The sequence below is a fragment of the Marmota marmota genome, unplaced genomic scaffold, assembly GCF_001458135.2.
Source record: "Marmota marmota marmota unplaced genomic scaffold, marMar, whole genome shotgun sequence".
In the NCBI taxonomy this organism is placed as follows: Eukaryota; Metazoa; Chordata; class Mammalia; order Rodentia; family Sciuridae; genus Marmota; species Marmota marmota.
Genome location: NW_026000211.1, coordinates 19677298 through 19704790, shown reverse-complemented (window position 1 = coordinate 19704790; position 27493 = coordinate 19677298). Strand labels below are relative to the sequence as shown.

Below are 27493 nucleotides of genomic sequence, written 5' to 3'. Positions count from 1 at the left end.
GAGAAGAAGATTAACATTAAACAGGGATGAGAGGTGGGAGGGAAAGGGAGAGAGAAGGGAAATTGCATGGAAATGGAAGGAGACCCTCAGGGTTATACAAAATTACATACAGGAGGAAGTGAGGGGAAAGGGAAAAAAAAACAAGGGGGAGAAATGAATTACAGTATATGGGGTAGAGAGAGAAGAGGGGAGGGGAGTGGAGGGTAGGGGGGATAGTAGTGGATAGGAAAGGCAGCAGAATACAACAGACACTAGTATGGCAATATGCAAATCAGTGGATGTGTAACCCATGTGATTCTGTAATCTGTATAAGGGGTAAAAATGGGAGTTCATAACCCACTTGAATCAAAATGTGAAATATGATATATCAAGAACTATGTAATGTTTTGAACAACCAACAATAAAATTATAAAAAAAAAAGAACTGACAGGAGGAAAAGTTTATTTTGAACTCACAGTTTCAGAGGTCTTGGTCTTTGTTCAGTCAACTCCATTGCTTTGGGCTTGAGGCGAGCAAAACAACATGGTGGAAGGGCACGACAGAGGAAAGCTTCTCAGGTAGGTTGCCACTAGGAAGCAGAGAGAGACTAAAAGAGAGGAATGATAGAGATAATATAGTCTCCAAGGGCATGTCCTCAGTGACCTACTTTCTCAAACCATCTGCCACCTGCCTATGGTTACCACTCAGTAAACCATTTAAATCATTAATCCATCAAATGGATCAATCCACTAATGAGGTTATTGATTTCATCATTGCCTCAAAGTCCCACTTCAGAATCTTGCTATAGTGGGGACCATGCTTCCAAAATTTGAGCTTTTGAGGGGATATTACTAGATCCAAACTACAACATAGATGAAGTGACATGATCAATAATCTCAGAAAAAAGCATAATTATTGCACAATGGGAGTCTGCATATTAATGAAGAAAATAATCCACAAATATTTATAACAGTGTAAAGATTCTCATAAAAATAAAGCCATACAAAAGAGGAAATATGATTTAATTCCTACAGTCTAAATATGTGGAATGTTCAGGATGGTGGCAACCTTGAGAGTTAATGCCTGAATGAGTACAAAGGGGCTTCTGACATAATGATAATGGTTTTGGTTCTTGGTGTGCTCAGTTTGTGAAAATCATACTGTATCTATTTATACCCTGTGTATGTCATTGCATATATGCTATCCTTCAATATAAAAATATATGAAAACTAACCCCCAAATTATTATAGAAATCTTTCTTAATAATCTGAGTTTTGGATACATCTGTATGTAACAGTGTATATAACAAACAATATTTTAAAAGACTATTCCTTTTACCAATGACAAATTTAACAATTACACTTTAATTATTAAATGAAACATCATTTGAATAAATGAAGAAATCTTTTGTGTTTTATGAGATATATGATATTACTTTTTGTTGTTTTTACTTACACATGTCAGTAGAATCCATTTTGATATAATAATATAATCATGGAATATTTCAGACCCCAGTTCCTGTCCTTTTCCCTTCTTTCCACATTCCCTGATCCCTTCCCTCCATTGATGTTATTAGCATTTATTTACCATACTTTTAAAAATTAATATCTCATGGATGTATGTGATATTTAGGTTCACTGCGGTACATTCAATATCCTTATATGTACAAAGGTAGGTGGGGCATGTCTGCAGGAGGTAGATCAGTAGCTGCCTGCCTTGGAAAGATTCGTATTCCTTGTGGCCCCTTCCCCTACCTCCCTCTGCTTCTGGGCTGCCATGAATAGAGAAATCAATTTTCTACCACACATTTCCACCATGATATTCTGCCTCACCATGGGCCTAGAGCAATGGACTTGGCTGACCAGAGACTAAACCTCTGGAATCATGAATCAAAAAAATTTTCTCCCCCTTAGTTAGTCAATAGGTATCTTGGTCACAGTGAAGAAATGTTGGCTAGCAGAGAAATTGGTACCAAGAAGAGGGATTGTTGCTGTGACTAACCTGACTATGTGGTTCAAAATTCTTTGGAGCTGATTTGTTGGGGGAGTTTTAAAAACTTGGAGATGCACAGGCAGGAGAAGTTCTAGAATATTTTAAGTGGAGCTTAATGGGTGATTCTAGTTGGGGCTCAGATGACCAGATTGCTAATAGGAATACAGACAACCAAGACTATGCTAATGAAGTTTCTTAAGGAAATGAGGATTCAATTGGATTAGAGGCCACTCATGTTATATTTTGGCAAAGAATAAGTCTACATTTTGTCCACATCCTTAGAAATTGTCTGAGGCTAAACTTAAAGATGATGGACTAATTAATCTAGCAGAGCAAATTTCAAAGCACCATAGCATTCAATCAGTGGCGAGGATTTTGCTGGCAGTTTTTAGCCAGGTTTCTGTGACAATCAGGAGCAGAATGCAGAGCTTAAGGATTAAAAAAAAAAAAAAACTTGCAATTTGATCAGAAAAAAATGCATGTAAAACTGGAGCCAAAGAAGATGTGGTGTTAAAGAGATTACAGCCACTAAAAGAATGCTATGTACTTTGCACAGAAGCATTGGGAGAGATGGCTCGAAGGTATCTCAGGATTATTCAAGATCACTCCCATAATAGGCTCAATGGTTTAGAAAGGAAAATTCCTTTGAGAAGAGACCATGGGGTTTCCCTGCTTGCACAGGGGCTGTGCTAGAAATTTGTCTCACCATGTTCAGCTCCAAGAGCATTTAGAAGCTACTGCAGCTGTCATTTCAGACAACCAGCTATTGTGCAGGCTAGTAGCAGACCTTGGAGTCTTTCATATGGTATTTACCTGGCTAGGTTTCCATCTTGTTTTGGTTCCATCCTTTCTGTCTATGTCTCTATTTCTCCATTTTGGAATGGAAACGTGTACTCTGTGCCTTTATATATTGGATATATGTAACTCATTTTAAATTTAACAGGGGCTCACGGTCAAGATTTGTCTTGAGTCTCCAAGGAGACCAGACTTGAATATCTGGACAATGCTGGCACTTTCAAGCCTATGGGACAGGAACTGAATACTTTTTGCTTTGTGAGATGGACATAAGCTTTTAGGAGACAGAGAGGAATTATTTGGACATGAGGGGTCACCCAAAAGCTCCTGTGTTAATGCAGGAATGTTCAGCGGTGGCATGACTGGATCATAAGAGCTGTTACCTAATCAGTGCATCCTACTTTGAGTTGACTAACTAGGTATTAACTATAAGCAGGTGGGGCATGAATAGAGGAGGTGGGTCACTGGGGGCATGCCCTAGAATCTTCCCTATGGCCCCTTCCCCTTCCTCTGTCTGCTTCCTGGCTGCCATGAGTGGAGTGTGTTCCTCCATCATAACTTTCTATCCAATGTTCTGCCTCACCATGGGCCCAGAGAAATGGACATGGCTGATCAGGGACTAAATCTCTTGAATCATGAGCCCAACTAAACTTTTCCTCCTCTAAGTTGTTTTTCTTGTGTACTGTGGATACAATAACAAAACGTTGACTAACATGCCCATTATTACACATAATTATAATGCAACAATATTTAAAATAATAAAAAATAAAACAGGAAAGACATATAAGCTTGTTATACATTAGGTGTAAAGGGAAACTAAGAAAACATTTTGAGCAAGGAGAAAAGTGATGCAGCATCTAGATGAATCATACTCCTCAAGATTGAGGAGAAGCATTCCCAGAAAGAATGGCAAGGGGCAAAGGCCAGGAAAGGGGAGAAGGCATTGGTTCATAGATGGTATTTACTACCACGAGATTAGAGATGATTTCCTACGAGAATGAGAACAAGGATTTACAAAGCTAAAATATTGCATTGCTGAGGAATAATGAGCAAAAGAAATTTATAAAGGCATAGCAAAGACAGCTGATAAGAAAATTATGAGAGAAGGGTATGTATGGAAGAGGAGGAAATGACCAAATGTATTAATTGCTACTCAGAATCCAAGAGGCTATCTGGGTGTGGTGGTGCACACCTATAATCCCAGCAGCTCAGGTGGCTGAGGCAGGAGGACTGCAAGTTTGAGGTCAGCCTCAGCAATTTAGAGAAGCCCTATGCAACTTAGTGAGACACTGTCTTAAAATTAAAATTTTTAAAAAGAGCTGGGGGTGTAGCTCAGTGGCAAAGTGCCTCTGTGCTCAATCCCCAATAGAGAGAGAGAGAGAGAGAGAGAGAGAGAGAGAGAATAAAAACAAAGAAAAAAAAAGGAGGGGAAAAAAAGAACAACAACAACCAAAGAACAGAAATTGAGAGGCTAATGATTTGGTTCTCTTTAACTGTTTTAATTGCTGGTTCTGATAGAAATTTTTTCTTAGTGTTCCATTAGCTCAGAATGTCCTTTCCTCAGATAATGAATTTACTTACTGTCTCAACTCTTTCAAGTCCTAATTACTTCTTTCTCAGTAAGATTTCCTCTGAATGTTCTCCATCACAGCCCAATGTCACAACAGTCTGTGTCTTACTTCATCAATTATTGTCATAATATTTCTCTCTCCAGAATATCTTATGTTTTATGTATTCTTTATTCAAAAATATTCAGAAAAATAATTATTTCTGTACTGAACATGTATAGACTCCTTTTCTTATGATCATGACTTAAATGATACAGTGTAACAACTACTTACTTCGTTTTTATATTGTATTAGGTATTATTATGAGTAATGTAGAGATGAACATACGTGAATTTTGGTATCTGCAAGGAGTCCTGGAACCAAAACCCCTCAAATATGGAGAGATGCCTGTCTTCTCCTGTTGCTCCCGCAGTGCAGAGTTAAGTAGTTGCTACAGAGACTTCATAGCACATAAAACCTATAATATTTGCGATCTGATCATTTAGAGAATAAATTTGGCAATCCCTGTTATAGAAACACAGTATAGATTTATTGACAACTCTGAGGATTTATTGGCAACTTAAATGTAGTTGTTCTTGGTCAATCTGAGTTCATATTTTTCTCCAACCATGTTTTCTTAGGCAGAAGTAGAAAGATGATTTAAAGTAGGCTTGGTATTTTACCATGCAAATTCAAGAAAGAGTAAGAATCAAAGAAGCTGAGGATTTGCCAAAGGAGGGATTACAATAATGGACTAGGCAATCCAGGCTATTTACTGCTCCTGAGTATGAAGGGATAACTGGGAAAAGTGTGAGATTGATAGATGAAGGGTCTCAATATAGGAAGGATGTTTTCACTTGGCTTAGAAAAAAACATGCTTTTATGGTTATTTAAGCATGAAATTTATACTCAAATAAATCAATAGGCATTTTCCCCCGAACATTAATTTGTGTCAATTTGGCCAAATATTATAGCTATAATGTTTAAGATATGAGTTTTACATAAAAGATGTAATTTTTATATAATCTGCTTCATCTCTCATCTACTTTGTATGCAGCTTCCTAGGTGAGATCTAGGTGGCTTAGAAAGCATAATTATTTTAAAAGTATGAAAGTGTTTTTCAGGAAAGCTTTTTGTCTTGTTAACTCTCATTCACATGCCAAGAACACTCAGTTCTCACTCAGGATTTACTTGCATTTTCTCTCAAAGACCTGATCTCCTTTTTATAAACAAAAAAACGTACTGAGAACAAGGATGAATATAGTAATTATTGTGAACATTGTGTATATAAAGAAAAACAAATGTAGTTTATAATCTCAAAGCCATGGGAACTTTGCTTCATATCAAGTCATTCAGAGTAGACAGAAATGGGAAGGTAAAGAGATAGCACTTCCAACTTGTGTTAAAATAATCTCCTGGATTTTTAAAATTTTCTGTGAATGACATTAGTATTCTTTATGTACACTTATTGTTACTGGGAATCTTCTTCTCCTTTTTAATATTGGGGGTGTGGTGTTTGTTTTGTTTTGTTTTTTGTACTACGCATTGAACAGAGGAGCTACATCCACAGCCCTTGAAAGTTTTTACCTTGAGACAGGATCTCCATAAGTTTCTGAGGCTGGTCTTGAATTTGTGATCCTCCAGGCCTCAGCCTCCTGAGTTGCTGGGATTGCAGGTGTGTGCCACCTCTCTGGGATCCCTTTATATATTGAAAAGCAAAGTTGATATCTTTCTCAGTATAAATGGTGATATATATATATATATATATATATATATATATATATATATATATTATATATTTTCTTATGATCATCTTATGATCTTATGATCAATATATATATATATATTATATATTTAGTATTATTAGTATTATATATATATATAAAATCTATTCACATACATATGATATATAGATATATATATATATATATGAATAGATGAACCAATTTATATAAAGATTAATAAATTCCAGCATTTAAAATTGTTTTTAAAAGACAAAAAAAATTGTCAATTCTAAATGCTCTTGAGTAGAAAGCACAGAATTACTTCATGTGTATTTTTAGTGCATCACATGGGTGAGACTGTACAGGCATGTCAATGAGTAAATCAGTCAAAATGGGAGTATTAATTTATGTGTAAATATATAACTCAAATACATTTTTCTCATAAATTTTTCCAAGAAAAAAAGCACAAGTAATTTCTGAACATATCAAACAAAATCAAAACTAAACAAAGAAAGGAAGAGAAGACAGAGTAGAGGAGAAGTAAAAGGAAGAGAGAAGAAAAGAAATATGTGATGCCTCCTAAAAATGTGTCTCTGGTCCCTCTTTGAGTGCATTCCTTCGATTACTGCTCCTTTTTAAAATGGTTCAGAGAGGTTGACTCACATAATTGGATTTATCTTGAGTACCACATGCTCATTCATATAGCCCTTAAGAGACAAAAATATTTGTTGAAACATGGGAAAAACCTAATCCTACACCACTTCTCTAAAGGTAAAAAAGCAAGTTCGCACTTTCTGAGCAGAGTGGCACTGTGGGGTGATTAAACAGGATGGGCCTGCTGTGGTTCTATCCTCAGCTCTAGGAGACGAAAGCATGTATTTTTTATCCAGACCTGGACATTGAGCGTTTGCTCAAGCATGGTAAGTAGACGATTTCAATTGTTTTTCGCCTACTCTTTATTTAATAGGCTATTATTTCTTGGTCTAATCTTTGGGGTTTTTTTATACTTTTACTTTATAAAAAAATTGCATACCCCCAATAAAAGATATCTTTCAATAACACTGCTCTTTTCTTTCTCACCCTACTTTCACAGAAGAAATCCTTGAATTTATACTTGTCAGCTACTCATCACTTTCCTTTTTTAAATTTCACCATTCTTTCTCTAATTTTGTTTTATATTTCTAAATACCATGTTTAGACAATTTCAGGGGTTAGAAATACAGTGGTCCGGATGTCATTTCATTACTTCAATTAATAATGCATTTAATTATTCATTCATTTAATTTGTAAATGCTTTTCAATTTTTAACCACAATTGAGAATGCTTAAAAATTATAAAAAAGTAAAATTTATTCTTGTAAGAAGAAATTCAAGGACCTGGGCCTACATAAGACAATGGAAAGATGCTTACATATGTGTTAGTAGAATTTTACACAGTCTTACCTCCACTGATTTCAAATGATCTGTTATCTGAATGACTTGTAGCAAACTTAAGAGTGTTTCTTTCAGGCACTATAGATTAATTCAAATTTCATAATGGTCAGCATATTTCAACTACCAGGTTACCTAAATGAAACATACTTTAAAATTTTATCTTTTGGTTAATGTAAGGCAAAAATTAAACAAATAACGAAAGTCTGATTCACTTGTTCTTTGAGAAAACCTGCCAATTGTAAGTTTTAACATGAAGAAATAAACTAATTACACCCTGAAGTTAGAGTGGCCTACACACAATTTATTCTCAAAGTTAGTGATTTCCTTAGAATTAACATTAAGTTTGTAATTCCCATACGACAAATATTTGCTTTATGATAAAATGTATATTTTGACATTTTCCAAAAATTACAGTATCATTTTAATCATTAGATTTCTGAAAGCATACACAAGAATCCTTCCTTTTCTGTGCTTTTACTTTCCATAGTCTTAGTTACTTATAGTCACCTGTGGTCCAAAAATATGAATGGAAAATTCTAGAAATTTTTTTTAGCACTCTTCTAAGTCATGTGATGATCTTTTGTCGTCCTACTCTGTCCTTTCTGGGATATAAATTGACCTTTTGTTCATACTATAGGTCCTAACCACGCCATGGCAGTTAAGAGAGAGAGAGAGAGAGAGAGAAGAGATTTTCGCATAAATTTTATAGTATATTGTTATAATTTGTCCTATGATTAGTTATTACTGCTAAACTTTTATTGTGCCTAACATAAATTAAATATCATGGGTATGCATGCATAAGAAAACCATAATTTATATAGCGTTTAGTATTATCTGAAGTTTCAGGCTTCCACTGGGAATCTTGAAACTCCTTGGATAAGGCAAGGTATTAAGAAATTCGTGTTCATGTTGATATCCTTTAGCACATAATTCTTTCTGACCTTGTTGCCATAATAAAAACTTAATAAACACTGGAAATAATAAGAAGTATCACTTAACTACTGTTTAGCTAGTTAATAATTTTCTTACTATAAAAAATGATCTTTAAAACATAACTGACATTTTGTCTGGAAATATTATTAATTATTATAGAGATTTCTAAAAGAAATCTAATAGAAATCTAATTTCTAATAGAAATCCAAGAAATTTTCACGTTGCCTCTCATAGCAATGTGTAACTAAAAACTAATATCATTACTTGTAAACCTATAAAATATTTTTATTGATAACTATTTTTAAATTGCCATTATTTCTAGTGTGGCCAGAAAAATTTAGATGCCCAAAAAGAGCCTGGAAAATATATTTTTCATCTCATTCTTCTCACCTTGATATTTTGAAGCAAACCAAGAAATCACTTTTCTTTCTGAATTGCCTTAGCCATTTTTTGTTTTTTTGGTGAGATTGTAAAGTACTAAAGAAAGCATAAAACAATAGAAATCAGGCAATAAAATTGAACAAATTGGGAAAAGTTATTATTTCCTAAATAAATGACACCCAAAGTCTTTATTCCTTCACCTTCTACTGACTTGCTCACGTTCCTGCACTAAATGTCCACACACTGAATTTTCATTTTGAAGTATTAGGTCCCCTTCAAACAAAATAAAAATCTTAAGAAGATGACCTCTATTGCTTTTGAAAGGAATGCACACACATAAGAAAGAGGAATCAACAAAACAAAACAAAAAGAACACTGCAGAAACTAATAATAAGTACACAAAGTACACAAGTGTATTTATTACATTTTGCAAGCACTTTGTTCTACATTTCAAAAACGCCACCATCAAGCTGTTGGCACATTTATGTACAAAACAGATTAATTGTAATGCCTGCTACAAAGCACTCTGTGAAAATACAAACTCTAATACCAGAAATAAAAGCCCAAAGTGTCAACATCGTTACATAAATTTAAAAGACAGTTTTAAAAATCATCACAAACTGTAAAGACACAGAACTGAAACACTATAATATAGAATTTAAAGAAGCCCATTAATACTTTAGCTGAATATCTTTAATACTGCATATATCAGAAAAATGTTGAACCAGTAAGATAATCTAAGTGTAAAAAAAAAGCAAAACGAACCCCAAATTAATTAATTCTACAGAATGCTTAATCATGCCACAGATAACCCTAGTAATACCCCCCTACCTACTACAAGAACTTGTAAAATTACTGATGATGCATGACTAGTAGTTGTACAAAGATTGTTTCACTCAATAAATTTTATTAGAAATGCACTTACACTGAGAAAGGATTTCACAATGGTCAAATCAGTGCACAATACTACCTAGTTTTATACACTGACAAAAATGTCTTGTCAGGCTACATCATTTTAAAAGACACTTTACAGCATTCTTGTAGCATTAGAAATAATCAAAAGAAGAGAGTCAAGGTTAAAACAAACACCAAATTTGGTCCAGTAATACTGATTGCTTTTTTCTTTAAAATTCCTTTGATACAGGTACTTCTTATAAATGAATATGAATGAACATTCGGTTAAAATGACTTACTTGAAATAAAAACACAAATGTATCACTACACTTCCAAACAATACATTCTATAGTGGCCTCTGACCACACTTGAGAAAACACTACAGGTAAGCCAACATAGATTGGAAGGCTGCAAGCAAAGCTATTGTATTAATGGAAGCCTTTTCAAATATATCATACACATTTGAGGAATAGTTTACAGAGGTGCAATCCATTAAAACCGTTAAAGTAGGTATAACAAGTTTTGAGGGGTTAGTGTGCTTACTTTTAATAGACCACCTTCATAAAGGTAATTAATTTTCCACATTAGCATATTAAAAGTTCCAATCCAGCCACTGTATAAATCACAAAGAGATCATTCTCCAATAGTCCACAGTAGTTATTTCCATTAAAATTGTCTCTACACTAAACTTTAAAAGGTAAGCCTGGTGTCACAATCTTAAAAAGGCAACTAGCCATGCATTAGCATCACTATTTCTACATGCTCACAACATAAATAGGAGTAATCAGAGAGAAATACCTTTGAAATACATCAAGAAAAATTACAATGTTAACAAAGATAAGAAGCACTTTTTTTAACCTACTCTTATAAATTTAGAAATTGCACCTTAGATTGTTGAAAATGTTAACCAGGGCCTATGATAACGTGGCCACTGATCTCCAGACAAGATTTCCATATGTCAAGAAGATTCATCATGATGTCATCTTTGCCTCTTGTTCATAATGTACAATGGTCCCTTTGAAGGTTACCTGTAGTTAAACTAGTTACCGAAATCAAAACTAAAAAGTATAAAAAGCTATCTTCTTCTCAAAACATAAGAAATAATGCAAAAAGTGTTATGTATAACACAAGGGAAGTGGTTAAAAATCAAACAAATCTTTGCATTGACAATGTTAGTATCTTTGATCATACAGAACTATCAAATGACTCGGAGAAATTTCAAAAGAAGACTGGATAGGAGCTTGTAGAAGAGATCCAATTCTACCGATTTAACAAATTAGGAATTTCAGTGCTAAACAACAAAGAATTGCATTCAGGTGATTCGTAAGTCACCCTACATATCATTGATGAGAAGCACTATCATTTTGTTTTTCAAAGGTTGGATGGTTGGATGGCCCTTAATTCAACACCAATGCATTCAAATGGTAGAAAGAACAGAAAAATTTATGTGTATGCATTGAGCCGCTCTTTGGAGCGAGTGGAATGGATGTCATGAAGCTCCTGCTCCTCCTTCGACTTGATGTCCTCATACTTCTGCATCCGGCAGGCATCTTTCACATAGGCCCAGTTGGCAGACAGAACCATAAGGTAGTGAACCTAAACAAGGACAAAATTAATTTATACTGGTTTGTTCACTTTCTTCATGCTATCAGGAAGGAAATATTCAAATTATACAGTAAATGTTCACATAGAACATGGAACCAAAATTTGTGTGGTAATAGAACAATATAAAATATATTCCTATTCCTCTCTCCACTAACCATACCATATTCCTAACACCTATTCTTTCAGTAGCTCATCTTTTTCAATTTTGAAGTAATTCAAGAATCATTTTCATCATTATGTGCTTCCTGTCCAATCTGTCCTCATTGATTCAAACCGTAAGACTCTCTATACATTTCATGTCCATGTGCCTATGTTTCATAATCCATAAACAAATATTCTCACATACATTTTATATTCAAGTGACTTGAATTAACAGGAGTTTATATTGCCTTACTGACCGGGTAATATAAATTGGAATCATAAACCCCCAAAATAAACTGTTGATTTAATTATCAAGTTAATTTTCTATGCAATAATTTTTATAGTTTCTTTCAGTTGACATTACAAACTACAAGACAGAAGGTATTATTTCATATGGATTTTTAAAATGCATATATATTCACAATAACCAGAAAAGTATCATGGTCAAAAACTCCTGGTCTATCTTGAGTAATAAAGTTACAAAAGTGACAAAGCTCGTGGTCTGACCTGAATTGACTCAGCAGTGAGATCACTTATTTGTTTTTCTTTCTTTTCTTCCCTCCTGGTTCTCAGGAGAGAAAAAGCAGTTTTCCAAATGACAGATTTTGAAGGATGAATAGGGAAGAGAAGCTAGGTTGTCAGTAATCACTTTTCTCTGAATTTTAAAGGGTGGGTAGAGTTTTTATCCAGTGTTTAGGATAAAGAACATTAAATATTTTAAGAATTAGTCAAGAGTAAATTGAAAGACAGGAGGCTAACTGGTTCTACAAAAGAACAGAGGTACATAAAGGATCTAAAGTAGATTTTAAATCATGACTATTATGGTATATTCAGATAATCAATAGATATTCAAATTTTTCGACACAAGGATGTAGGAAAATGATCATATCACTGTGAGTTGTTTTCAAAATGTTCTATTTTCTCAAAATTTCACATTTTACTTAATGGAAATCCTAAGCCACTTGAAAGCAGGCATTGTGAGCTATTCATGTTCATTTATAAAGTTAGTGAGAGTTCATCTCTCTCCATATATATACATATATGTGGATCAAATAAGATACTCAAATTTATGTGTCAGTTGTTAAAATCCCAAGTGTTATAAACAGTGCTTAATAGGCAGTAGGTACTAAAAATGTTTGCAAGATAAATGGATATATTTTAGATGTTTCTATTATCATCTGGGAAATCATGGTCCCTAAATTATTATTAAATATATGTGAGTGAAATACTGAAAAGAAATTTAGGGTCCTTCTACCAATAAGTCCTAGTGGGTCTTACAGAGCTTTCTTCTGGCTTAATGGGGAACACAAGCTGCCAGCCTTGCTGCTGTCCTTCACTAGGTGAACACTGATCATCCAATGTCATGCTAAGGTGACTCATTTTGTTAACAGGTAAGAATTTCTAAGGTCTCTACAAAATAATGGAGAACACTTACTAGTTACACAGTCTTACAACCTTTACTTTGAGTTTCAGATGATGCTTTAAATATTTTGATAGAGTAAAACTCATCTAATTTTCCCCTCAACACTATGGAGATAACAATGGTGGCTAGATGGTGAGCAATGAATGAGATCATCTGAGGTCAATGATGGTTGTGACATTAGGACTGTAGAACATGTTCATGTACATAAAGCAGTTAAGTGCCTCCAACGGATTAAGTTTTTCAAGAATATTAGCAATAGTAGAACTATTGGTTGTACACACACATATCACTAAAATTTATCCACTATATGAGAATGTGTGCCTAAATACAAATTTACATCCTTTTCCTCTAATCTCATAGGCAGGCCACATGGGACCTCATGGGACCATAGTGTTTGGTACATCAATGGCTGGAATATGTTGATGCTTCTGTAGACCATATTTTGGCATTGAGTTTCAGTTAAGAATATAAAATCCTTGCTTATTTGCTCTACTTTAATTCCTCCAATTAGTTAGCCGACATGATCATATTAAACATTTCACATGTAAAATAGAATTCCTTTGTTGAGGTTTATAGTCACTATATCTAAAATGCTGAGCAGTGTTTAAATTAGAAAAACATCTGAAAACTTATCTTAGCAGTATCATAGTAAGTTCTGCTATATATTTTTAAAATATTTTACAATAAAAATATCTGATTTTAATTCACAAGTGTTTGTAACTGGTGTGGTATGGCTCATTAGCACACTAGTATTGTCTCATCATTTCTGTTTTAATCTTTGACAACAAATGAAGACATTTTTTAAGTATTCCTTTCCCTAATGCATTTAAAGATTATTGACAACCTTTAAGAGTTCCATATCATACAAAAATAAAATGAAGGCTGAAGTTTTTATTGTAGAGGTCTTTCACCTCTTTTGTTAGATTGATTCCCAAGTATTTTATTTTTTTCTGAGGCTATTGTGAATGGGGTGTTTTTTCTCTTGCAGTGGATCCATTGCTTATATATAGAAATGCATTTGATTTATGGGTATTGATTTTATATCCTTCTACTTTGCTGAACTAATTTATTAGTTCAAGAAGTGTTTTGGTAGAATTTTTTGGATCTTCTAAATATATCATGTCATCAACAAATAGTGATAGTTTGAGTTCTTCTTTTCCTATACATATCCTTTTAATTTCTTTCATCTGTCTGATTGTTCTTGCTAGAGTTTCAAGGACTATGTTGAATAGAAGCAGTGAAAGAGGACATCCCTGTCTTGTTCCATTTTTTAGAGGGAACTCTTACAATTTTTCTCCATTTAGAATGATGTTGGCCTTGGGCATAGCATACATAGCTTTACAATGTTAAGGTATGATCCTACTATCCCTAGTTTTTCTAGTGTTTTGAACATAAAGAGGTGCTGTATATTGTCAAATGCTTTCTCAGCAAGACTGAAATTCTTGGCTGCAAAATGATTACTGATGCTCAAGAGTTCTTAATCATTGTTGATATTTGGCATTCCACTGAGCCCACTGGAATTCATGGTAAATTATAAAGGAAGAGAAAGAATCTGGCACATAGTAGGTCCTCAAAATTCAGTAAAAGCCTGATAGGTTGAAAGAGGAACTTAAGAACTTGTTGTTAATATTTCTGATGAAAACTAGATCTAGAAGAGCCCATGACTTAAAATCTCCTAAGGTTTATCTTAAGATAAATAATTTCATCCTTTTTCTCTATGTGACTCAAGAAAGGTTTTAAAATTCTTAATTAAGAGGAAAAAAGAATACTATAGATAAGGAATTGGTTATATAACTCAAAATAAATTATATATATATATATATATATATATATGCTGTAAAAATCATTTTTATGTCAATAGTAATCAAAATTTATAATCCTAATGAATTATTTTGTTAATGTAATCAACATTGGTTTTTATCCTTATAATTTTTATCAGATAGTATTTTTATTACAAAGAAAATATTTATTTTGTTTAAGCCTTGTTTTTCACTTGTTTATTTGTTCATTGTTCCCCCTACCTCTTTTTCGAGTGACAAAGTAATTGTACTTAATATGGACTGCAGATAGGAGATAAATTATCATTTCTACAAGCAGATAGCTTAGTAATTTAAATTACAAAGTCAAGCATTAAGCTTTAAGGTCTTACCATAGCGATAACTGCTGCCCCAGCTCCAGCAAGTGCCACAATAAACAAGTGAAAGGTCATGTTCAGCTGCAACAAAACCCACAAAGCATGTCAAAATTACACACAGAAGAGAAATCAGGACCGTGACTATCTTAGGAACAACATAGTACATCATAGCAAAAATGATTTTTTTTTGTATATCATGGGCCAGGGCACAAAGACAATATTATAATATCTTTTGTCCTACAAGTTATATGAATCTTTGCAACTGTGTCATTTCAATAAAATTTCAATATAAAGGTGAAATGGTGATTGATAATGATAGTTTTCTGTAATATTTAACAATATAAAGCTATGCTATCTGTTTGTAATTTTTTAGTGTTTATTAAAATGAGTTTCTAGAACATCTGAAAAGTTGACTATGATTTTTACTGACATATGTACTGCATTTCATTCATATTTATTCTCTACTCTCCCTGAATAAAACCAGGGCAAGGAAAATTATCACTGAGGAAAAAAGGAAATTCAATATAGATTTAATTACATTCTTTGAATACCAAAATGAATTCTAAAATTCTGACAAATTTAAACTGTTAAAACACTCACCTCAGTAGATTCACACATCCTTAAGAAATTCTCAGAGACAGTGCAAATTTTCTTTTCTTCTCCAATTGTCACAATCCCTATAACAAGTCGAAAATCACAGGTTAGCATTATAAATGTCTTTAAGATCCCAGAGAGAAAACCTATGGTTGATCAAATCTCAGCAAGTTCCATTTTTAGGTTATGTTAGGTTATAATGAAAAATTCTTCCTGTGTTGGGCTTTCATTGTGGATAAAAATTGTGCATAGAATATAAGATGCAATATTCTCTCACCTTCAACCAATTTAAAACATTTTCAATTTGAAGTCAATGGAATATAGCTACCAGAATTACCAGATTCAATTATAGCTAGTTCATTGGTTTCACCCATTAATGTGATGGTGCAGGCATCACAATTATTTTGGTAACTATGCCCTAGACTGTGCTGAAGTCATGATCTAAATCTGTTCAGCTGCTACAATGCTTCTGTTAGTCTCTAAAGGCATATTGCCCAAAGGGATACTGTTTCTTCTCTAATACTGAAAAGAATGCTATTACAAATAGAAAATAAAAGTTGCCATTTCACTCAACATTGACCATTACTGAGTTGGCTCATGAAACAACTACATCAGAATCACCTGGGAACTGTTAAACCTATGTGTTTCCAGACAGCATTTTAGAACTGTTAGGTGAGTATCTATAAATGTTAGTTCTGTGATATTGTGTTTTTAAAATAAGCACATGGCAACTAACTGTGGTGGCTCTAGAACTCATTTTAGAAGACGAAACTAGTCAGTTCACCTACAATGAATCTTTTATTTTGCTTTGAGAACTATTGAAATGTTAAATGCAGAAATACTCAAAAGAAAAAAAACCCACGAATTCTGTGAATTCTAATACCTAATCTTTTAGCATGTACTACTTTTTATTTAGTGCTAGTATGTATAGCCATTTATGCATTCATCGTTTTTAGGTGTATCATCAACTCTCTTGTCTCTCTTTCAGAACTGCTGTCATTGAGCTCTGCTTTGCCAATACTTTATGGTATCTATTTCAGTGTAAAGAAATAAAAAGATTCTGCTTGCAGCATAACCAATGCAGAGCTCCATCTGTGCAGTCTTTCCTTTATACCAAGATAGGTCTAAAATGAAAAATATATATGTGGATATACAGAACTCCCCTATGAATTTGCATAATGAACCACCATGATTGAGAAAGTTTCCTGGTCAAGGCTATACATCTCCATAATGATCCATTCCAGATATCATTATTCACACAAAGTAGATATGCCATGCATACATTGCCTTCATTTCTCCACTGACATTTACAGCAGAACGCTTAGAAAATGTTGCCTTTGCTTACTAAGCGTTTCCTTTCTTTCCTTCCCATTTACATCCTTTCGAGTCAGATTTTGCTCCATCTTTTCATAGAAATTTTTCTAGGGTTCACTCACAATCCTTAAGGATTATTTTCATCTCTTATTTTCTTGCAATTATCAATATTGAAGACAAATCACCCCCTCTTCCTTCATGCTCTCTTCATTTGGTTTCTAAAGATCTAGGCTTCTATTTTTCTTTCTAATTTCACTGGCTCCTTCTTCTCAGTATCCTGTTTGATTCCTTGTGTTCTCTATGATCTCTTAGGTTGAAACATTTAATCATTATCCATTTCTTTTTTTGATGTCATCTAGCCTCAGATATTGAAATGTTAGTGACTCCTAAATATTTTTAGCTAACCCATGTTTCTCCCCAGACATCAGGTTTCCTATATCTAATTTCTTACTTGACAATTCTATTTGGATTTCTAATAAACATCTAAAAATTGACATTTTCAGACTTGAACTTCTCCTTTGCCTGTCCCATTCATTGCCAAGGAAACTTGCTCATAGCCTTTTCCATCTCTCCGAGAGTAAATCAATCTTCCCAATTGCTTGGTCAAAAAATAAATTCCTTTTTGAATTTTCTCTCAAAGTGCACGTGAGATTGATATTAGGATATTTTGCCATCCCTGTCTTCCAAATTCATCCAGAATCAGACCACTGCACCCCACCCTCCTTGGTTACTCTCCTGATCTAAGCCACCCAATATATTGCAACTGGATTCCTACAATAGTTTGCTAAATGGCATCCCAGTTTCTGCCCTTGCTATAGCAGCCAGAATGATCCCTCTGTAAATCAGGTCATGTCCTCTCCTTCCAATGACTCTCTTCTTCCATCAGAGTAAAAGTCTCAACTTAAAGTGTCCTGCAACACACTCATAATTTTACGTTCCATGAACTCTTGACACATACTCTCCCCTGTTCTCTGTTTCAACCACACTGGACTCCCCATTGTTTCCTGAAGATGCCAGGCACAGTATTAGCATTGCCTTGCAAACGTTTTACTGAATCATCTCGAGAAGAATATTTCCATGGCTAAGTCCTTCCATGCTTTAAATGACTACTTAATGAAGCATTCCTCCATGATACTTTGAAATATTTCTACCCAACTTTCCCACTCAAAACTCCTGATTCCGTATGCATTTGTGTTTGTGTGAGGTTTTTGTGATATGTATACCATATACTACAGATATATATGTTCCAAATTGATTGTAATTTATGAAACACCTTAGCATAATATGAAGCCATACAAAGGATCACGTTTAATTGAGCTATGGTGCAAATCTGAAAATCCAATTATTTTGATTCTTGTGTGTTTGCCTATAAATGACCAAGATGTTCTAACTAAAAATTAAGTAAATTAAATCAAATTCATACAAACATATATATATATATATATATATATATATATATATATACTTATTAGCTTCAGAGAAGTTTTTTTGCTAAAATGAACAGACTGACATTTCTAGTTTTTAAAAAGCCATTAGGAGAAAGGGCAAGGAACAGAGTAAAGCAAGAACTCACTATAGAAAAGATTAGACGAAATGACAGTGAGAATCTGGTGGCGTGGATTGTACTCACATTTTTTTTCTGTACTATGCTATATTTTTCAAGCTGGCTAAAGAGAAGCAATGTGTTTCCAGTACTGAAAGAATTAGGTGTGCCTGCAATATGAAAATCTTCAGAGAGTCATGCATTATGTGTCTATGAAGTTTACTATAGTACTACTTTTATTACTAAAGCAATAAAACCTTTTGGTGGTTACTGGATAGTTAAAGAACCATCTCTCAGGGTATAAAGTAAAATTCTTATCAAGGTAGTTCTGAGAGTTGGTAATGCTGAATAGAAACAACACTCTGAAAGGGGTCAGAGAATGACAGGAAATTGACTCTTAACTATCAAACAGATGCTTTCATTTTAAATAATTTGCCATTTACTATACTTTAAAAAAATGATAGGTCTCCTAGAATATCATTTTGTAGCTTCTAGAGACTACCTATATTCCTTAGCTTGTAGTCCTTTTATTGCTTCCTCAAAGACAACAATATTGAATTTTTCCATGCCTATCTTCCATAGCTCATCTCCCTTTAACTGATTCTTCTAACTCTTCCATTTTTAAGGATGCTTGTGATTTCATTGGGACTACTTGGATAATTCAAACTAATTACCATATTTCTCAGTTGACTATCAACCTCAATTTCATCTGTTAACTCTAAGGCCCCTAATATAGGAATATTTACACAAAGGAATAGCCTGAACAAGAAGAATATAGCCAAGATTTTACCAAATAAATTACTGAATTATGTAGCAGAAGTGACTCTAATTAACAAGGACACATAGGTAAACACATAAAAGTGTTCCTATTAGTACCATATGTATCAAGCTTCCACAAGACATAAAATATCCTTTTGAATAGAGTGGACTGAGGTCCAAAGTGCTGATTATTTATGACCTCAACTTGTTCTCTGTTATACCTGGGACAAACCATGTAATATTTCTAAGTCATGGCTGCATGTCTGCCATTCTTTACTTTTCTGTCTTGGAGATTTTTTCTTTCAAAAGTGAGCTTGCTGTTTCATAATAGGTCCTCATAAAAGACTCTTGACTTTAAGTTGATGTTACAGTTAGATAAAAGCTTTTGACCTTGGGGTAAATCTTCGGTGTCCAGAGAGTGAACAGTGGTTGGCAGGAAATAGCCCTCTCCAAGATGTTCACATCCTATTCCTGATGTAGTGCATCAGCTTACAGTGTGAAGGGGAATTAAGACTGTATAATTGTCAAAGAGATGTGATGTCACTAGCTTTGATAGAAGAGGAACTGGATCATGATAATTTAAATATATAAGATCATGAAAACTGTAAGTAACAAATTTGGAAAACAAAAATGACAAATGGACTTTGGCTTGAGAATCTGTATTTGTTTCTTATTGCTGCTGTAACAGGTAAGCATAAATTTAGAGACTTAAGGCAACACAAATTCTCTGACAGTCCTGGAAGACAATAAGTCTAAAATGAAGGACTCATCAGAGCTGCATTCCTTCCAGAAGCTCTAGAAGAAGAAGCAATTTACCTTTTTTTCCCTAGTTTCCTTAGGTCATTCAATTTTCTTGGCTTTTGGTCCCTGTTATCCATTTTTAAAGCCAAAGCACTGAATTTTTCTGGTCTCTCTCCCACCCTCAGTGGTCCATTTCTGTCTGAAACTCTCTTCTCTTCTGACTCTCTTCCACTTTCAAGGACTCTTGTGATTACTTTAGGCCCTTCTGGCTAACCCAGGATAATACCCTCCTTAGGTTAAGGGCAGCTGACTAGCAGCATTAATTCCATCTGAATTTTAATTACCTTTTGAAATGCAACCTCATGTATTCATAGGTTTCAGGAAACAGGATGCGTACATCTTTGGTCTTTGAGGAGCCATTATTCTGCCTACTGAGTATAATCATGGTTTACTTAACATTTACATTGAAAACAATTCCTTTTCTAAAAATTGCCTAGAACAGAACTGGACCAAGATTCAGGACACTCACCTTTCCATCCTAGCATTTCATGCTAGGTAACTATATACCTGAAAAATTATTTCACCTCTTAGAACTTCATTTCTTTTAGACCAGACAACTGTGTTGGTGATTAATAAGACCATTTGTAAAATTCTCTGAGTCTAAGTCATGTTCTGTGCTTTATGTTATTTGAAATCATGTGTGTGTGTGTGTGTATGTGTGTGTGTGTGTGTGTGTGTGTATGAGAAAAAGAGAGAAGTATGTCTCAATATACTAAGTAATATTAGGTTACTTTGGATATCATAAGCATTTAAATACAGTGAACATTAACAGAAGTGGTTAGAAAACAAAAAACAAACTAGTGGAAAAATATTAAAAACATGGTCTACTTATCCTTTCCAGAGGATTATTTTCCCTTTCCTTTAGAAATACAAATTGAGGAAATTTCAAAAAGTATTTTGCTAGTGTTCCCCAATATTTTCATTCTAAAATATGGTTTGATCAGACAAAAAAAGCTGATCACCTACCTCCCATATTTTCATGTACTACACCATGAGAATTGAAATGTTTCCAATCAGAAGCATACTAACCTATCATGTATTCTTGAAAATACAGATGTTCACATGAAAGGCAACCCAGCTTTCTCATTCCAGTGGTGACACTTTCATAAGAGAAACTGGGGCTTTCAAAGTAAGATTAACAGTAAAATAACTCCATTATGCTTCATTATGCCTCAGCTGAATCTGGGTTTCAAAGAACAAATAATTTCAGTATATCTACATCTCCAAAAATATTTTGGAATATGTTAGTGCTTAAAAAAAAGTTGCTTGTTTATCTAAAATTCAAGTACTTTATCTGTCAGGACAGCCTGGGAGGCTAATCCCATGTTTTCCAGTTTTAACTGTAAGGATCACCAGAACAAAAGGACAGTGAAGGAGAGGGAATGAAGCCAGAGTTAGTATTTTAAAGTAGCTGGTCCACAGTGACCTCCCGTGGCAGTCACTGAGGTTTCCTTTTCCCAGGTGTATAAGGCTCTGGATCCAAAAAAAAAAATCTCCCAGTGGAAGGAAGCACTGTCCATGCTCCCTCTCACCAAGAACTTCATGGGCAGGGCACATTATTCTGCTTTTTATTTGAATCCAACCAGGGGAGCCTGAGGTCTTCATCTGACACGATGGTGTGTGGGCCACTGCTTTGGAACACAGCTGGCTAGAGAACAGCTGTGGTCTTCTCATAGTCTGTCTACAGTATACCCATAGAAGCACAAGGCCTTCAGATACTTCCTAGAGAGACTGTCTCTGCGATTTTGAAGTATGGGGAAATTTCATTAGAGAAAAACACTTAGAGTGTTCCCAGATGTTAAAAGATTGGCTTTTGATACCCATTCAATAAAAAAGCAAATCCAGTTGCAAATGTGGGTCTGTATATCTTTTATAAATTTTGTAGCTCCCATACTTTTTAAAAAATCATGGAACAGGGGCAGGGGTAGTGGCTCAGAGGTAGCGTGCTCGCCTAGCACAGGTGAGGCACTGGGTTCTATCCTCAGCACCACATAAAGATAAAAAAATAAAGGCATAAAAAATGATGGAATCTCAAATAAGTTAACTGAGATTAGACTTCTAACTTTTCACACTTATAGTTCATGTTTTTTTTTTCCCCAATATGAGAGGAAGCTGACTTAGGAGTCAGGACACACTCTGAAGATGAGCTGCCTGAATTTGAATCCTCATTCTGTCAGCTACCAACTGTTTAACCATCCATAAGACATTTGCCTCACTGTGCCTCAGCTTTGTCATCTATGAAAGAAGAGAACATTATTTCCCACCATGTAGATTTGTGAGACTGAAATAACACATAAGAGGTGCTTGGAATAGAGTCTATGTGTGGTAAGCACAGGTATACATGAGTACTGATTAGTGTTCCATATGGAATTTAGCCTCAGACAAAACTAACCAAGAAGGACAACTGATAATTCAGCATTCCTTGACTTCCTTATCTTTAAATTCAAAGTGTCCCTCTCCCACTTTAGAAGGCAACAAACACTTCACATTTTGTGTAGTTTATCATGGAAGAATGAAAGTAGAATGCAGACATCAGGTTAAGATTGGAAAAGAACATAGAAATCAGGAAAAGGAAACCATAATTTTAATCTCTTCATACCAGGACTCGCAATCTGACAGCCTATCCAAATATATATGCATGATATATTTTGTGAGACCAATGTTCATTAGCCCTTGAATTCATACTTATTTAAATCTAAAAAGGAACATCTTAAAACTGAGTTGTTTGATAAATATGTCTTTGGTAGAAGGAATGATGGTTCCACCATGATTTATAATATTGTCAAAAGGCAGTTCTTTAAGTAAAACCATATGAGGGAATGTTTTATAGTCAGAGATCCTGTTTCTACCTACCAAACTGACGGAGGTCCAAGCAGAGATTTGCTCCTTCCACCAATGTGGTGTTTCGGCAGATGGTCCACAGATTAAAGTACATATAAACTGGCAGTGAGGTGAATGCTGTGACTCCCAGCCAAGCCAACATGAAAAGGTATGTCAACATGATAAACTGCAATAGAGAAAAAAAATAGAGAGAAAACACATGGTCTACCAGAAAAGAAGAATTTTGTTTTCAGTCCACCAAGCTCAACACATAAGGCTTTCAGTGTTACACTACATAGATGACTATCACAGCACTCCTAGGGGCCGCAGCACTGGAATTTGAGAAATGGTGAATAAAATGGGTTATATGAGTAATCCTGCTGGAATATCTTACCTTGGCAGTGGTTCTGATGTGCAAAGCAAAGAATCATCCACCCACATTTCAATGCCTGTTTAAATTATGAAGTTATTTTAAAAATCTCTCTACAATTGTTTTTTAAGTCTAGAAAATTTCAGCAGGTCTACTTAGAGGAGATTTTACAAAATGGGGAATTTGCTGTAAAAAAATTCAAGTGAATTAAAATGTTATTGACAAATTCATATCACAACTAAACTGGCACCATTAAATATTATAAATATTTAAGATACATCATCATTCTAAAATTACCACTAAAAATATGGCAATGCTCAAATCATATTAGTGCAAAATAACATTAGCATATACTACACCTCTTCCTGTGTAATGATTTTTGTGAACTTTAAATTTTATTTATATATGTAAATTTTACTTTTGCTATTTAAAACTACTAAAATACTATTTTACCTTGAAAATAAAGTTTTTAAATTTATCAGAAATACTTTAAAGCTTATAATGTTTATTAAAATGATCAGTTGTATCCTAGATAGAATTGAATGAGAGACACAATTTTTTATTATTATTTGTAAATCTAATAAAAGCATAGATTGGCACAATATTTTATTGCAAGCATGATATAGATGCTAGATAAAAAGATATATAGATGCATTTATTAGTGAATGATGATAGATGATAGATGATAGAGTGGATTAGTGGAGGAATGATAAATGATAATATCTATAATGTAATTCTTGGGCATCAAAAGCTATTTCAACAAGTATTTATTCTGAATTTCAGAAACATACTTCTATAGAAAATTCAAAAAAAGCATAGTGTATTTGGAATTAAGTTGAGCACCTCAGGTAACTGTATTTTTAAATGGCAATGAAATATATAATAAATACTTTCAGTGAAACTAAATCTCTTATTCAACTCTATTAATTCCTTTGGTGGTCAGTTATTGCTACACTTTACCACTTTACCCTATGATTTAAGGAAAATATCAAGTGAGTCAAATATATTAAATAACTCATATTATATATACTAAAGATAGCACCTTTGAAAAATAGTAAAATTGGTGTCAGTGTCATGATTGAGCTTATTCATCTATATTAAAGTCTTATTGTGATTAACCTAGTCAATTATAGGGATTAATGACAGTAGGAAATTAATGTAACAAATAGAAAGAGAGGCAAGATGTAAAGCTAATGAGACTTGAAATCAAATCCTTCTGTAAATTGCCAAATGTCACAGTACTTAAGAAACTCAGAATGTGATTAAACATATGCTTTCTAATAATTTGGTTTTATGTAATCTAAAATATGACTTCCAGTTGTTCACTACCACAAAGTGGTGATGGTTGCAGGGAGAGTTTGATGAGCCAATATTTGTCCCCAAAATGTTCTTAAGCTGTGATTTGGCAGTTGTGTTCAAATCTTGTACATCTGAGATGAAACAAAGCCTGGTCTAAAAATTCTGGTACATAAAACTTGAACATGCAGTTACTTAAATCAGTGAGTGAATGACAGCAAATGTCCTTGAAAGTGATTTGTTCTTTAAATATAATTATCAACATTTATATCACTTTTAGAATTAATTAATCTTCCTCAATGAATACTAAGCGAAGATTAATATACATAAAGATTACGGCAAGATTTGGGGCATGTACATTAATAACACTTTGTTGTTATTTTACTGATCAAAAGAACAGAGATATTCCATGTAGAAATGTAGACACATCAGGTCTCAAAACACAATTGACTGAGTGTGGTAAAAACTGTGCCAGTCTCTACTAGAGAAACAGAGCAATATATCTTTTACCTTTAACATTAATAAACTGTATGCTATGTCATAAGTCATCTTCCATTTAATTCCAATGTGTAAGAGATAAAATTTACTTCTTATTTGCTTAATACACTGTGAATTACATTAGGGACACTGTGTACCTAATGTAAATGTCACATTTATTTCATGATAAAAGGGATCTTACAGCATATTCATTAAAGACACAGGTTTTCTTGCTGCCTGGGTCTAGGCTTTATGCCTCTGATTTTGCTTTTGTGAAGTGGAAAGAGCTCTAAATTAATTTCACAGTTCCCGTAAAGCTTAAATGAGATAATGATGGAATACATTTAGCATAGAACCTGGTACATAAGTAGTTGTGACAAAGTAGTAGCTGTTTTTATTACTCATAATATTATTTTGATTATTACTACTATACTCTGTCTGAATAAGACCATAAAGAATAAGGGAATTAGATCTCATTTTGTGTTGGGAGGAATTAAATGAATGAGAAGCTCTTGGGTCTGGCATAGTTATTTAAAGTGAGCTTTCTCTCAAGACAGAATTTCTTGGGAACTGTCCCAAATGTGAAGAGGCTCTGTTAGTAGAAATTCTTTGGAGGGGGGAAAAAGAAAAAAGAAAAAGAAAAAGCTTCTTTATTAACATTTTCATTTTCTGCATGTATAGATCTCAAGGCTAAAGCATAGTCTTAAGAACAATGAGTAGGGAGGGTATAGCATCCAGAAAGACGTTGCTTTGGATAAGTAAAAGCATCTCTGAGGTCCAGGGAAGAGTAATTAGCATGCTTTGGGCTACATCCTCTCTATCTTGTTTTTCTTTCTGTCTGCCCTGAGGGATTTTTCAATAGCTTCTTCAGAAAGTGTTGTTCACTGTGGAACCCTGATTTAGGATTCAATAGGTTTAGATTCAAATGGGATTGAAACACTTTGAACTGCTGCTGCTGCTACTTTATAAGGCGATTTAAGTATGATTTCCTAAACCACAGAGCTGACTCCTATTTCCATTCTTCTTCCAGATCTAACATTGTAACAAATTAATAAAGTAGTATGCTACAGATAAAACATTGTGGTGAGAAAATATTTTCATTGCTATTAATGAGGAAGCTGTTTTAAGAAAAATACACCTCTTCTTCAGAATTTTTACTGTAAACCAGCTTATTTCAGAGTAGTAGTTCATATCCATGAAATACTTAAGGAAGCTAAGAATAATTCTACCTATTTTATAAAAATGTTTTATTTTAGTATCTGATATTTAATCAAACTGAAAAATTGTTCAAATTAATCATGCATCATTCCAGTTAGAAAAATTTTATAGGTAATCAATAAAATAGTCCATAATTAAAAATTTATTCTAGCTTTTCATTGCTATTAACATGATAGTTATATATTTCTTTATTTTGTATTATACTAATTAATCAATGGATTCTTGATAGTAAAATTGCAATAAATGTTAATGATGAGTGTCAATTATCTGAATATTAATAACTTCATAAGCTAATTTTATATTTATTAGAAAAACCTCTGAGGATGTAAAAACTTCTGATTTTGAAAACCTTTTTGTTTGCAATAAAATGCTTTCTGAAATTCAACTCCCTACTGGGGAACACAGTGGGAATAAAATAACTGGAAGAAACTATAAAAGTATCATTAGTAAAAATTCTAAAGAAGATATCAGATGAGCTGGTCATTCTTTTATGACTTGGACATATCACTTAACCCCTAACAGACACTTTCCTCATCTGTGAACTGGAAATTGGAAAACCTCTCACACAGGGCTTCCATGTAAACAGAAGAGAAGATCCTAGATTAAGTCACTTGGCTGTAACCTTGGTTCACAATAAACTCAGAGAGGAGGTTGTTTGATTTAGCACTAATTAATTGTTTTGTACTTTTAAAGGTTAGGTACAAATAGAAAGGAAATGATTTATGTTCCATTTGGTGTTTATTGTTTTGAACAGACACTGGGTTTTCATTTCTGGTAGTTCCAGAAGTAAGGATGGATTTTGGAGAAGTTACAGATGACTCTATATAAAATGGTATCTTTGGCTTCTCTCATTTCAATCATTATAGTATCACTCATCTAAATTAAAATGAGGAGGGAGAAGGAAGATGGCGGCGAGGGGAGTGCATTGCCCCCGTGTGCTGCTTCACTGTGTGGGAGTATGACAAGTCAGGACGGCTAAAGGATATCTTGTTAGGAATTTCCAGCAATAGTGGGGTGCTCCAGAACCTGGAGGAAGGATTTCCATCGCACGAGGATCGGCTACGGGGACTCAAACGCGAGAGGTTTGTCGCACGGAGGGTAACACTGCTTATTCAGCAAACCGCCCCGCGGCTAGAGTCTGCAGCGCGCGCTGGGAAATGAGGAGATAGCGACGCAGGGATACAGTGCTGCAGTTTCTGCCAGCCATGCAAGCACCGTACTCAGGGCTGAATTCTGGGTTCGAGACGGGGGAAGGAAGCGGTCCATCTCGGTTCTCCACACCGGTCAGACCACAGAGGAGGCCAGCAGCCACCATGTTGG

At 34.2% G+C, this 27493-nt stretch overlaps 1 protein-coding gene across 3 annotated transcripts in view; it reads right to left on the bottom strand.

Moving 5' to 3' along the window:
- Positions 1–9174: 9174 nt before the first annotated feature.
- Gpm6a (glycoprotein M6A) overlaps positions 9175–27493 on the bottom strand; it is a 310527-nt gene continuing 292208 nt past the window's right edge. For all 3 annotated transcript variants that reach the window (XM_048791945.1, XM_048791943.1, XM_015486198.2), the window contains exons 4-7: positions 22846–22999; positions 15582–15658; positions 14997–15062; positions 9175–11274 (exon numbers count right to left, since the gene is read on the bottom strand). In XM_048791945.1, the coding sequence (XP_048647902.1) occupies positions 11122–11274; positions 14997–15062; positions 15582–15658; positions 22846–22999 (450 nt within the window). In that variant the 3' untranslated portion in view covers positions 9175–11121. The remainder of the gene's footprint in view (positions 11275–14996; positions 15063–15581; positions 15659–22845; positions 23000–27493) is intronic.